The sequence below is a fragment of the Somniosus microcephalus genome, chromosome 6 (assembly GCF_052327205.1).
Source record: "Somniosus microcephalus isolate GS21.2 chromosome 6, FLI_Smic_1.0, whole genome shotgun sequence".
NCBI classification, from domain to species: domain Eukaryota; kingdom Metazoa; phylum Chordata; class Chondrichthyes; order Squaliformes; family Somniosidae; genus Somniosus; species Somniosus microcephalus.
Genome location: NC_140992.1, coordinates 8,393,069 through 8,407,037, shown reverse-complemented (window position 1 = coordinate 8,407,037; position 13,969 = coordinate 8,393,069). Strand labels below are relative to the sequence as shown.

The 13,969-nt window shown below is 51.7% G+C and overlaps 1 protein-coding gene across 1 annotated transcript in view; it reads left to right on the top strand.

Annotated features, from left to right (window-relative positions):
• The window catches only part of dvl3b (dishevelled segment polarity protein 3b), a 187,358-nt gene extending 174,006 nt beyond the window's left edge, over positions 1 to 13,352 (top strand). The window contains exons 13-16 of the mRNA XM_085989689.1: positions 4,857 to 5,024; positions 7,518 to 7,736; positions 11,627 to 12,049; positions 12,543 to 13,352. Coding sequence (XP_085845815.1) covers positions 4,857 to 5,024; positions 7,518 to 7,736; positions 11,627 to 12,049; positions 12,543 to 12,574 — 842 coding nt within the window. The 3' untranslated portion in view covers positions 12,575 to 13,352. The remainder of the gene's footprint in view (positions 1 to 4,856; positions 5,025 to 7,517; positions 7,737 to 11,626; positions 12,050 to 12,542) is intronic.
• The last annotated feature ends 617 nt before the right edge of the window (positions 13,353 to 13,969 follow it).

Here is a 13,969-nt window from a genome sequence, read left to right as displayed (position 1 = left end):
TGTTACATCCACTAAATGCACTGCTACAGACAGGGTCACAATGGAAGTGGAGTGACAGCTGTGAACAAGCTTTTCAAGAGAGTAAAAGACTCATTACTTCAGAAGAGGTGCTAGCTCACTTTGACCCATCCTTACCTATTCGACTGGCATGTGATGCTTCACCCCATGGCATTGGTGCCGTGTTGTCACATAAGTTCCCAGACAGCTCAGAAAGACCAATAGCCTTTGCCTCAAGATCATTGACTACAGCTGAACGCAATTATGCACAGATTGACCGAGAGGCCCTCAGCCTTGTGTGGGGAGTCAAGAAATTCCACCACTACTTGTATGGTCAACAGTTTACACTGTTAACTGACCACCAGCCTCTCATTTCAATCTTCAACCCAAGGAAGGGCGTTTCAGTGATGACGGCACAACGGCTGCAACAATGGCCACTGTTCCTAGTGGCTCACCTGTTATCTCTCTGCCGAGGTGTGATAAATGGCAGTTGGAAACATTACCTGTAAACATCTGACATGATTCTCTGACTATATAAGCTGTGTCTTTATGCATTTCTCCACTTCACCTGACGAAGGAGCAGCGCTCCGAAAGCTTGTGATTTCAAATAAAGCTGTTGGACTATAACCTGGTGTTGTGTGACTTCTTACATTTGCTCACCTGTATGACATTGAATACAAGGGGACCAAGCAACATGGTAACGGCGATGGTTTGTCACGTTTACCACTGCCGACTTCAGAGAGAACTACAACAGTTGACTCAGCAGAGGTATTTCACACAACAATAGTTGAGCAGCTACCAGTGACAAACTCCCTCATTGAAAGAGAAACACGCAATGACCCTACATTGTCAAAAGTTTATGACATCACTGTGAAGGGATGGCCAGCGCATGGTGACTCATTGTTTCCAGCATTCTCAGCTAGGAGGGAGCAGTTATCAGCGTGTCGGGGAACACTGATGTGCGGCTCACGAGTTGTGATTCCTCCCAAGCTTCGTAACCGAGTGCTAGATGAACTGCATGAAGGCCACTTAGGTACGGTAAAGATGAAAAGCCTTGCCCGTGGTTACGTGTGGTGGCCGGGAATTGACAAACAGATCGAGGACCTGACAAAGAGCTGCTCAGGATGTCAAAAGGTCCAGAACGCACCACCACAAGCCCCTCTCCATCCATGGGAATGGCCCTCATCACCATGGCAACGTGTGCACATCGACTTTGCTGGACCGTTCATGGACTCCATGTTCTTGATTGCAGTCGATGCACATTCCAAATGGCCCGAGGTCATTAAAATGAAATTAACCACATCTGAAAAGACCATTTCAGTTCTGAGGACCATGTTTGCTAGAAATGGCCTACCAGAACAAATCTGCACAGACAATGGACAACAATTTGTCTCTGACGAATTCTAAGGTTTCATGAAGAAAAATGGAATCAAGCACTACACATCTGCCCTGTACCATCCAGCTACAAATGGCTTGGCAGAAAGATTCGTACAGACTTTCAAGAAGGCCATCAAAGCAATGTACAGTGAGAATCTACCACTGCAACACAAGATAGACAATTTCCTCTTTGCTTATCGGAACGCAGTACACGCAGCCACTAATCAGACTCCAGCGATGATGTTTCTGAACAGGAACCTGAGATCTCACATGGACCTTCTTAAACCGAATGTACGTCGTGGTGTAGAGAACAAACAGTTCAAACATTTGAATGCTAAGCCAACAAGAAGCTTCAGTGTGGGACAGTCAGTTCTTGCTCGTGATTTCCGGATGGAAAAGTGGCAACCAGGGACAATATCCACAAGAGAGGGACCACTGATGTATACAGTGGATGTGGGAGAGAATGTTTTGAGACGTCATGTGGACCAAATTCTGGATGTTCAGGTGGAACACACCCCTATACCTCGCCCAGACTCACCTGACATGGAAACAGACACTCCTGATTCATCAGCATCAGCACCAGCCTCATCCACAGCTGAGAGCTCTACCTGTGCTGATAGCTCACCTGATGGACCTGTACCTGTACAGTTTCATTCCCCAAAGCAAAAGAGTCTGGAGAGACATTACCCAGAGAGGCAGAGGAGGCCTCCCCAGAGACTTGACTTGTAAAAGGGCTGTTGACAAAATAAAATATTATGTTGGAATTTGAATTTTGTTACTTTTAAGAAAACAAAAAGGTTACTGTAAAGACAGGCTCTGTATGTTAATTATAGAAATTTTGCGTTAATATACTATTAAACTAAAGGGGGAGGAAGTGTAATGTATACAACATTGAAGGGACTACTTTGTTTTGCGGAGGAACATCCTTAGTTGCGAGCGTATATAACAGACGCGTATCGATTTGTACAGTCAGTGCCGAAGTTCCAGTTACCCAGTAAAGATCACTTGAGGTTACTCTCAGTCTCTGCTGCTTTATTATTTTAATGTAGTTGTGGATAGCGGTACAAACACAACAAGATAAATACGGAAGAGGGAGATAGGCCCATCTTAGCTCATCCTTTTGGAAAAGCCTGTAGGTCCCTCCCATCACCACCCCAATCACTGTGCCCCCACCCCAATCACTGTGCCCCCACCTCAATCACTGTGCCCCCACCCCAGTCACTGTGCCCCCACCCCAGTCACTGTGCCCCCACCCCAGTCACTGTGCCCCCACCCCAGTCACTGTGCCCCCACCCCAGTCACTGTGCCCCCACCCCAATCACTGTGCCCCCACCTCAATCACTGTGCCCCCACCCCAGTCACTGTGCCCCCACCCCAATCACTGTGCCCCCACCCCAGTCACTGTGCCCCCACCCCAGTCACTGTGCCCCCACCCCAGTCACTGTGCCCCCACCCCAGTCACTGTGCCCCCACCTCAATCACTGTGCCCCCACCTCAATCACTGTGCCCCCACCCCAGTCACTGTGCCCCCACCCCAATCACTGTGCCCCCACCCCAGTCACTGTGCCCCCACCCCAGTCACTGTGCCCCCACCCCAGTCACTGTGCCCCCACCCCAGTCACTGTGCCCCCACCTCAATCACTGTGCCCCCACCCCAATCACTGTGCCCCCACCCCAATCACTGTGCCCCCACCTCAATCACTGTGCCCCCACCCCAGTCACTGTGCCCCCACCCCAGTCACTGTGCCCCCACCCCAATCACTGTGCCCCCACCTCAATCACTGTGCCCCCACCCCAATCGCTGTGCCCCCACCCCAATCGCTGTGCCCCCACCCCAATCGCTGTGCCCCCACCCCAATCACTGTGCCCCCACCCCAGTCACTGTGCCCCCACCCCAGTCACTGTGCCCCCACCCCAGTCACTGTGCCCCCACCCCAGTCACTGTGCCCCCACCCCAGTCACTGTGCCCCCACCCCAGTCACTGTGCCCCCACCCCAGTCACTGTGCCCCCACCCCAGTCACTGTGCCCCCACCCCAGTCGCTGTGCCCCCACCCCAATCGCTGTGCCCCCACCCCAATCGCTGTGCCCCCACCCCAATCGCTGTGCCCCAACCCAGTCGCTGTGCCCCCACCCCAGTCGCTGTGCCCCCACCCCAGTCGCTGTGCCCCCACCCCAGTCGCTGTGCCCCCACCCCAGTCGCTGTGCCCCCACCCCAATCGCTGTGCCCCCACCCCATCGCTGTGCCCCCACCCCATCGCTGTGCCCCCACCCCAATCACCGTGCCCCCACCCCAATCACCGTGCCCCCACCCCAATCACCGTGCCGCCACCCCAATCACCGTGCCCCCACCCCAATCACCGTGCCCCCACCCCAATCACCGTGCCCCCACCCCAATCACCGTGCCCCCACCCCAATCACCGTGCCCTCACCCCAATCACCGTGCCCCCACCCCAATCACCGTGCCCTCACCCCAATCACCGTGCCCCCACCCCAATCACCGTGCCCCCACCCCAATCACCGTGCCCCCACCCCATCGCTGTGCCCCCAACAAATAGTACTGGAATGACACCAGGGCTAAGTTATAGGGACAGGTTGCACAGACTGGGCTTGTATTCCCTCGAGTGTAGAAGATTAAGGGGTGATCTAATCGAGGTGTTTAAGATGATTAAAGGAGTTGATGGGGTCGAGAGAGAGAAACTCTTTCCTCTGGTGGGGGGAGTCCAGAACAAGGGGGCAGAACCTTAGAATTAGAGCCAGGCCGTTCAGGGGTGATGTCAGGAAGCACTTCTTCACACAAAGGGCAGTGGAAATCTGGAACTCTCTCCCCCGAAAAGCTGTTCAGGCTGGGGGGGGGGACCAATTGAAAATTTCAAAACTGAGATCGATAGATTTTTGTTAGGCAAGGGTGTTAATGATTACAGAACCAAGGCGGGTGGATGGAGTTAAGATACAGATGAGTCATGATCTCATTGAATGGCAGAACAGGGTCTTGGGGCTGAATGGCCTCCTCCTGTTCCTATGTATGTGAGGCTTCAAAGCTTGAGTAGGGCCACTGGTGCCAGTGGAACTGTACCCCAGAAAAGTGTCAGTGCCTTTGTGGGGGGGAGGGAGGAACAATCTGAAATTAACATTATAGTTTTTAAAAAGCCCCTTTGTGTTATACGGTGCTTTGTGTTCTCTCCGGACTATGTTGTGTCCCATTCAACGGTACACTTGAATCAGTTTCCTTTTTAATTAACTTGTAAATTAATTCATTAACAGCAAGTTGTGATCTGGAATGCGCTGCCTGAAAGGCGATGGAAGCCGATTCAATAATAACTTTCAAAAGGGAATTAGATATATACTTGAAAAGTAATTTGCAGGGCTGTGGGGAAAGAGCAGGGGGAGTGGGACTAATTGGAGAGCTCTTTCAAAGAGCCGGCACAGGCACGATGGGCCGAATGGTGCTGTATCATTCTATGTCTCTATGTTGTTTCCCCAGGTTCTGACGTCGTTGACTGGCTTTACAATCACGTCGAAGGTTTTCCAGACAGGCGCGAAGCCCGAAAATACGCTAGCAATCTCCTCAAAGCCGGTTACATCCGACACACAGTCAACAAAATCACTTTCTCGGAACAGTGCTACTACATCTTCGGGGACCTCTGTGGCAGTGAGTCGCTAATTCTGTCTTGGGGCGTGGCGGCTTCTCAAACCTGCGGTGCCTCATCCTCCCCCTGCAGTACCCCAGACCCGTCACTGAGCTAACTGGTACACAGGGCAATGCGGTACACACTGAGTGAGCTGCTCTGGGTACACACACTGTGCACTGTCACTGACTGAGCTGCTCTGGGTACACACACTGTGCTCTGTCACTGAGTGCGCTGCTCTGGGTACACACACTGTGCTCTGTCACTGAGTGCGCTGCCCTGGGTACACACACTGTGCTCTGTCACTGAGTGCGCTGCCCTGGGTACACACACTGTGCACTGTCACTGACTGAGCTGCTCTGGGTACACACACTGTGCTCTGTCACTGAGTGCGCTGCTCTGGGTACACACACTGTGCTCTGTCACTGAGTGCGCTGCCCTGGGTACACACACTGTGCTCTGTCACTGATTGAGCTGCCCTGGGTACACACACTGTGCTCTGTCACTGAGTGCGCTGCCCTGGGTACACACACTGTGCACTGTCACTGAGTGAGCTGCCCTGGGTACACACACTGTGCACTGTCACTGAGTGCGCTGCCCTGGGTACACACACTGTGCTCTGTCACTGAGTGAGCTGCCCTGAGTACACACACTGTGCTCTGTCACTGAGTGAGCTGCCCTGGGTACACACACTGTGCACTGTCACTGAGTGCGCTGCCCTGGGTACACTGTGCTCTGTCACTGACTGAGCTGTCCTGGGTACACACACTGTGCTCTGTCACTGAGTGTGCTGCCCTGGGTACACACACTGTGCGCTGTCACTGAGTGCGCTGCCCTGGGTACACACACTGTGCTCTGTCACTGAGTGCGCTGCTCTGGGTACACACACTGTGCACTGTCACTGAGTGCGCTGCCCTGGGTACACACACTGTGCTCTGTCACTGAGTGCGCTGCCCTGGGTACACACACTGTGCTCTGTCACTGACTGAGCTGTCCTGGGTACACACACTGTGCTCTGTCACTGAGTGCGCTGCCCTGGGTACACACACTGTGCTCTGTCACTGACTGAGCTGCCCTGGGTACACACACTGTGCTCTGTCACTGAGTGCGCTGCCCTGGGTACACACACTGTGCGCTGTCACTGAGTGAGCTGCCCTGGGTACACACACTGTGCGCTGTCACTGAGTGCGCTGCCCTGGGTACACACACTGTGCGCTGTCACTGAGTGCGCTGCCCTGGGTACACACACTGTGCACTGTCACTGAGTGCGCTGCCCTGGGTACACACACTGTGCTCTGTCACTGAGTGCACTGCCCTGGGTACACACACTGTGTTGTCTTCAGGAGAAAAGGGTAAATTAGATTGGGAGTGTGCGGAATGGGGAGGTGAAAGTCGGCAAACTTTGGACTTTACACACCAGCTCCCCTTGACCAGACATGAGGCAGTGCGTCAGGACCTGCGGTAAGACAGTGTGTCACGGGATTACCAGACATTTGGGCCGGAGTTTTAATTTGGAGGCGGGTAGGGAGTGTGGGGGCTGGAGTGCGGTTGGGAAAATCCGGGAGAACGGGCTTCCGACAGGGCCTGCCCAATTTAACGGCAGGGCCGGATTAGCATTTTGAAGCAGCGATTCCCGCCCGCAGCCAGCCAGGCGGAGAGGCTGGCTGTCGGGTAGGCAGGCCCGCGGCACCAGGCCGCAGAGAGGATGGAGGGAGGGAATGGTGGGGGGGAGATTGGAGGCCGGAGGGGGATCGGAGGCCTCGTTTGGGGGGTGGGGGAGATTGGACCACTTGGGTGGCCTCGGAGGGCAGAACGGAGGCCTCGGGGGGTGGCGGGGGGTGTTCAAAAGGGTCGGCGGGGATGTCCGATCGCGGGGGGTTGGCAAGGCAGGGACACTGGATCCAGCAGATAAGTGGAAAGGCACTTACCTCCTGGATCCAGCCGTCCTCATCTTCCTTTAGCTGGTAGGTTCCTCGAGGCCTGCGAAACCCGACCAGCCAGAGCTAAATTTGTAATGGTGGTTGACGTAAGAAAACTACTAAGCACTTGGTCTAAGCTTTAATCGACTGTTTTACAACATGGAGGTCTGGTTGTGTCCTTCACTAGTTCCTGTTAAGAATGTCCTGCGCAAGCTGGGCCCGTGCCCGAGTATTTATACTCTCCCTGGACAGCGCCACCCACAGGCCGCTCAGTATTATTTCATAAGTCTTTCTTTCATGAATGACTGATTCATGTCACTGGTTAAATCTGAGGCACGGCAAACTCATTATAATATGTAAATGAGCGACTCGTCTCCTGGGAGCCGGTTGGCTTCTCGTCCCCCCGGTCCCGCCTCCATTAAAACCGGAAGTGGGCGGGTTGGGGTCGGGATTCAGATTTTTTTAAACTCTCTAACCTCCCACCCGACCCCAACCTGCTCGTTTTTTGGAGGGAGGGGTTAAAATTCACCCCCTTGGTGTCTGCGATTTCACTGATATTGACAGAATTAACAGCCAGTATTACCTTCACTCCCGCAGACATGGCTAATCTAACCCTGAATGACCACGAAGGATCGAGCGGCGCCTCGGATCAGGACACGTTGGCACCCCTCCCCCACCCGGGGGCGGCACCGTGGCCCCTTGCCTTCCCGTACCAGTACCCGCCGCAGCACCCGTACAACCCACACCCACCGGGCTACCACGACGTCGCCGGATTCACTTACGGAGGGGGGAGCGCCGGCAGCCAGCCCAGCGAAGGTGAGAGGCCAGTACAACCATGAGGGCCATCACACTGCAGTGTGTCCAGTTCTGGGCACCAAACTTTAGCAGGTTCATCAAGGTCCCAAATAACAACAGAAAGTGCTGGAGAAACTCAGCAGGCCAGGCAACATCCATGGAGAGGGAAACAGAGTCAATGTTTCAGGTCGACTCAATATTGAGTGGCGCCCCCTGCCTTACCGCCTGCCGCTAGCAACGACAGGTAGAGGGGAGCGTTTTGCTGTCGGGAAGGGGCTGGGGGAGCGCTATTTAAAGGCGGCCGCTTCCTGCCTTTTCTTGTCGGCAAAATTTTTGGTACACGCAGGTTGAGAGGCAGAGAGACGTCTGGAAACATTTAACGCTGTCCTAAAGAGTTTTGGCCCTCAGCTCCACTTTTGACGTTCCTAAACGCCGAGCTCTTTCCAGAGAACATGTAACCCCGGGCAGTCTGACACATCTCCAGTCTCCAGATGATCCACTTTTTAGCTTCTTGTCCTTTGTTGTCTGTCTGCAATAATTCACGGTCCCGCCTGGCCCGCGAGGACTGCCTGAATCGGACTATTTCGCAGAGATGAGGTCCTTGACTTAGCTCCTGAATAACAACAGGACGCACTTTTTATGAGAGGCTCAAATTTCCCACGAAGCAGGTCCAGCACAATTGATGTACAGGTCTCTCCAGGCCGAGATTCAAGGTTGCAATGAGCAGGGTGTGGCTGGACAGCAACATTGACCCTCCCCTTTAAGAACTGGCCGGTGCCAGTGTGTCTGTGTTCCATTGCTGACTGACATCACCTGAGCTTCGCCAGCGCCCTGAGGTAGCGCCTCGCTCCTCGGCGTTAGCGCCTGATTTAGCGCTCCAATCACCTCCAGGGAGCGATAGAGGCCAAGTTTGCAGTTGGAGGCGATAATTAGCGCCGGGCGCTAAACTTTGCGCCCAGCCGATAATAGCGCGCCAAACGGGGCGATACTGAATTTCTCCCCCTAAGGGTTCAAAGCCCACCAGTTGGTCATTTCTGGGCTGGCACCAGAAAAAAGTGACCATGAAAACTGTCGGGTTGTTGGAAGAACCCAACTGGTTAAATAATGTCCTTCTCAGTCTGGCCTCCAGGTGACTCTAACCCAGGAGTGGGCAAAATACTGCCCGCCTGCCAGTTGATTCAATCCGGCAGTTTGAATCGGGTATATTCTCCACGCATGCGCAAATCGGGGGGGGCAGGAGCTCGGGCGTCGAGATTTAGGCGAGTTGAAGTTTCTGGGAGCTGTGGTTAAAAACCAGTGCAGTAAGTGGATGATGGCCAAGTGTTTTATGACCTGCTTCGTGGGAAATTTGAGCCTCTCATAAAAAGTGTGTCCTGTTGTTATTCAGGAGCTAAGTCAAGGACCTCATCTCTGCGAAAATAGTCCGATTCAGGCAGTCCTCATGGGCCAGGCGGGACCGTGAATTATTGCAGACCGACAACAAAGGACAAAAAGCTAAAAAGTGGATCATCTGGAGACTGGAGATGTGTCAGACTGCTCGGGGGTTACATGTAGTCCGTGTTGTAGTTGCTGCACGCAGTATTTGGGTTGTTATTGTATCCAGTTGAAGCTACAACAACAACTTGTATTTATATAGCGCTGATAACGTAGCAAAACGTCCCGAGGCGCTTGTGAATATCGCAAGTGTCCCTCTGGGTCCAGTGTAATTCTGCCATTTGGGCCTAGTTGGGGGTTCGTTAAGTTTTGGGTAAACCTGTTACATGTTTGTTAGCCTGTTAATAAGTGTTCTTATTTTTGTTAAGCGTGGAAACGACATGAAGGGTTCTTTACGCAATAAATGCCGTAACAAATTTGAATGGCAGCTGTTGTTAACACAGTTCATTGCATGTGTGCGGCCCTCAACAGCTCACCAAAAGTTGTTAAGTGGCCCTCTAGCCCAAATAATTGCCCAGCCCTGTTCTAGCCCCATATTACATCATAATGCTCTCTGAAGTGGCCCAGCAGTAATGGAATAAGACCATTAATGCGGCCTTGTCATCACCACCTACATCGCGAATACCAAAGAGCATAGGTTCATAGAACTTTTTTCCCAGTTCTGACGAAAGGTCTTCGACCTGAAACATTAACTCCGTTTCTCTCTCCACCGATGCTGCCTGGCCTGCTGAGTTTTTCCAGCGTTTTCTGTTGTTATTTCAGATTTCCAGCATCCGCAGTATTTTGCTATAGCATAGGTTCAGAGTTGTGAAGGGCTAATTGAGAACAGGGATCAGAAAGTACTTAACACACAGGATCAACAGCTGAAACGGGTTTGTTTGAGGCCAGGACATTGGCTCGATACTAATGGAAATCTGGAAGAATGAGAGAAGGGTCTTCCCTTGTGATTTTTTTCACTTTCTTCCCTTTGCTCCCCTCTGTTGAAGGGGCTGACTACGGCTGAACTACAACTGAGATTCTTACCTTCTCATCTGTGTGACTTTGTGCTACATTGGCCGATGGCGGTATGTTGGGTGTCAGCTGTGGCTCAGTGGGTAGAATCCTCGCCTCTGAGTCAGAATGTTGTGGGTTCATAGTCTCGCCACAAAATCCAGGCTGACACTCCCAGTGCAGTGCCGCGTCGGAGGTGCCGTCTTTCGGATGAGACATAAAAGTTCCCAGGGCACTATTCCGAAGAAGAGCAGGGGAGTTCTCCCGGTTTGCTGGCCAACGTTTGTCCCTCATCATTAAAAAACGGATTATTTGGTCGTTTATCTCATTGCTGTTGTTGGGATCTTGCTATGCGCAAATCTGCTGGCGTGTTTCCTAAATGACAACAGTGACTACACTTCAAAAGTAATTTATGGGCCCAGAAATTCGGGTCGGAGGCTTCCCGCGGGTGCAAGCCTCCGACCTGCACTTACCTAGCGCGCCGGCCGTTGAGCTGTGGGCCCGCGTGGGATTCCGATCCTGGGCCTCCTCCAACTGCCGGCGCGCAGTGCTTGAGTATCCCAGGGGCGCAGTTAGTTCGAAGCGTCCCCTGGGACCACGTGGGCCATGGAGAGCCAATCGTAGCAGGGAATCTCCATTCGTAGATTTTTCAGGAAGAGCTGTCAAATCTATGAAATAGAGATCACCCCAAAACATAACTAAAACTTCAAATAATTTTTTTTTTTTAAATCACATTTTTAAAATAACTATAAATTGCATAAAATAACTATTTTAAACAATAATTTAATTTTTTGAAAAAATGAATTACAGTTTCTAACGGGGCTAAAAATAAACTTACCCTTTAAAGTATTTAAAAATAATAAACCTGTGGAAAAAATATTTTAATTTTACTTAATTCACTACTTACCTTGTTAAAAGCAGGCCTTGTGACTGCTTTTTAAAAGTGTAGCTCCTGGAGACTTGCCCTCCCGGAGAAACCTGCAAAAAAATCAGAAGTTCCAGGCGTACGCGCTGCCTCTCCGGCGCACGCGTTCCACCTGTGAACCCCTTCCTTTAAGGGAACGGAAGTTCCGGTTTCCCGCGCATGCGCAGTGCATGCACGAAACCGACACTTTTGTTGGGCCTACGCGTGAGTACCCAGCGCGTACTCACCCGTGGGGACCCAAATTTCTGGCCCATTGTCTATAAGTCACCCCCCAGTCCGGGATCTGGCCACGGTGCCCCCAGAGCAGACAGATGGGACACCCCAGTGAGATCTTGGTGGATATCATGTGACTGTTTTTAATTTTCGTCAAGAAAACATCAAAACTGGACTGAGGTCCTGTGTGTGATGCAGCAGCCCATTTGGACATCCTGAGGTCATGAAAGGCGCTATATGAATGCAAGTTCTTTCTCCATTTGTTGTGTAGCCATCAGGGGGTGACCTCCTTGCTCCCACCGTTCTAATGATTTTATTTTTGGTGGGGGGGGGGTTTTCTCTGCCGCAGGAAGCCGAAGCAGTGGATCCAATCGCAGCGGGAGTGAAAGGAGAGGAGGGAAGGAGAAGGATCCCAAAGCGGGAGAGGCCAAGTCCGGGGGCAGCGGCAGCGAGTCGGATCACACCACGCGGAGCGGCGCCCGGCGCGAGCGAGCGGGCAGCGAGCGCTCGGCCCCCGCCAGCGAGCACAGTCACCACAGCAACCTCAGCCACCGGAGCCACCATTCCATGGCCGCCAGCATCCGCAGCCATCACACGCACCAGTCCTACGGGGCCCCCGGCCTGCCGCCCCTTTACGCCCCGCCCCTCATGATGATGCCCCCGCAGTCTGCGATGGCGCCACCGGGGGCGCCGCCAGTCCGTGACCTAGCTTCGGTGCCCCCAGAACTAACGGCGAGCAGACAGTCCTTCAGAATGGCGATGGGAAACCCCAGTGAGTTCTTTGTGGATGTCATGTGACTGTTTTTAATTTTTGTAAAGAAAGCATCCTCGATTGTGTCTTGTTACTAAAACAGAACAACTAAAACCTGGACTGAGGCCCGGTGTGTGATGGAGTAGCACATTTGGAGTGTGAACAGGACTGTATTTATTCAGCACTAATCTTGCAAGATTTATAGACAAAAACCTTTTGTTTTGTTTCCCCCACCCCACCCCACCCCAGTCCCGCTTCCCTCCGTCCCTCCCTCCCCCCCGCCCCTTCACAAGACTGGACTGTGTGTGAGCGCGGACAAAAGCCTGTCTGTCTGCCTCTTTTAATACCCTTTCCATTGTAAGTTTTCCTTTTTTTTTAAAGAAACAAACTACTGCATCTAATGAGAGTGTGTTGTAAAAACAAAACAAAAATCAAACTGTAATCGTTTCCCATCTTGTTTTCTTTTTGAACTAATTTCTTAAACCTCTTGTGTGTTTCTTTCCTTGTCATACAGCAAAGAATTCTGGGGTGTTTGACTTCCTCTGACGTCAACTGGTAGGCAGTTGGTGCAGAGAGATGAAAGGTCATCTACCGGATTGTGTCACTTCCTGTGTGGTTGGCATGATGACAGCCATTGTTTAATAGTCTGGACACCAGACTGAAGGAGAAAATGAGTAGTCCTAGACAGTCCAAGGAGGAGAGTGGAAGATTTGATTTATTTTTTTATGTTAAAACGCAGTCATTAAAGTACATGGTTTTGAATTGCAACACCCGCCAAGTCTCGAGGAAACACCGCAAGCCTTATATTTCACGTAGAAACAAAAAAAAAACTGTCCCAGCAATGAATTCATGTTGTAGAGCTTCTGAAATCTGTGTTTTGTGTAACCCTTCCTTTTACGAGTAGCGTTACATGGCTTGAGTTTGCGGGAAATTGAAACAGAGCACAAATACCGACATCCCAGACCCCCGCCCCCCCCTCTCCCCCCTCTGCCCCCACCCCACCCCGCCATCCTTTCCGAGAACAAACAAGAAGGTAGCTAACGATGGAGGAAGCCTCACGACAGTCAGAGCAACAAGCGGAAAGATCGTAGCGACAGATCCTTCAGGAACAACCCATCGGAGTCTCAGTGTGGGGAACGAAGACTCCCATCAGAGAACAGAGGCCAGCTGCACTAATAACTCACAATCTGTAAACCTCTCCATTCGCTTACTGAATCCGGAATTGAATAAGAGAAATATATCATTTGGAGACAAGATGTGACTCTGAATGATGGTTTTGTAGCTGAAAGTGTATTGTATACTTTAATAAAATCGTTCTAGATGATTTCTTTACATCATCAACTCATTTGATAGAATCATAGAAAGTTACTGCACGGAAGGAGGACATTTCGGCCCATCGTGTCCGCGCCGGCCAACAAAGACCTATCCAGCCTAATCCCACTTCCCAACTCTTGATCCGTAGCCCTGCAGGTTAGAGCATCCTAAGTGCACATCCAAGTACTTTTTAAATGTGGTTAGGGTTCCTGCCTCTACCACCCTTTCAGGCAGTGAGTTCCAGACCCCCACAACCCTCTGGGTGAAGACATTTCCCCTCAAATCCCCTCTAAACCTTCCACCAATTACTTTAAATCTGTGCCCCCTGGTTTTTGACCCCTCTGCTAAGGGAAATAGGTCCTTTCTATCCACTCTATCTTGGCCCCTCATAATTTTCTACACCTCAATAAGGTCTCCCCTCAGCTTCCTCTGTTCCAAGGAAAACAGACGCAGCCTATTTAGTCTTTCCTCATAGCTAAGATTCTCTACTCCCAGCAACATCCTTGTAAATCTCCTCTGTACCCTCTCTAGTGCAATCACATCTTTCCTGTAATGTGGTGACCAGAACTGCACCCAGTACTCTAGCTGAGGCCTAACTAGTGTTTTATACAGTTGAAGCATAACCCC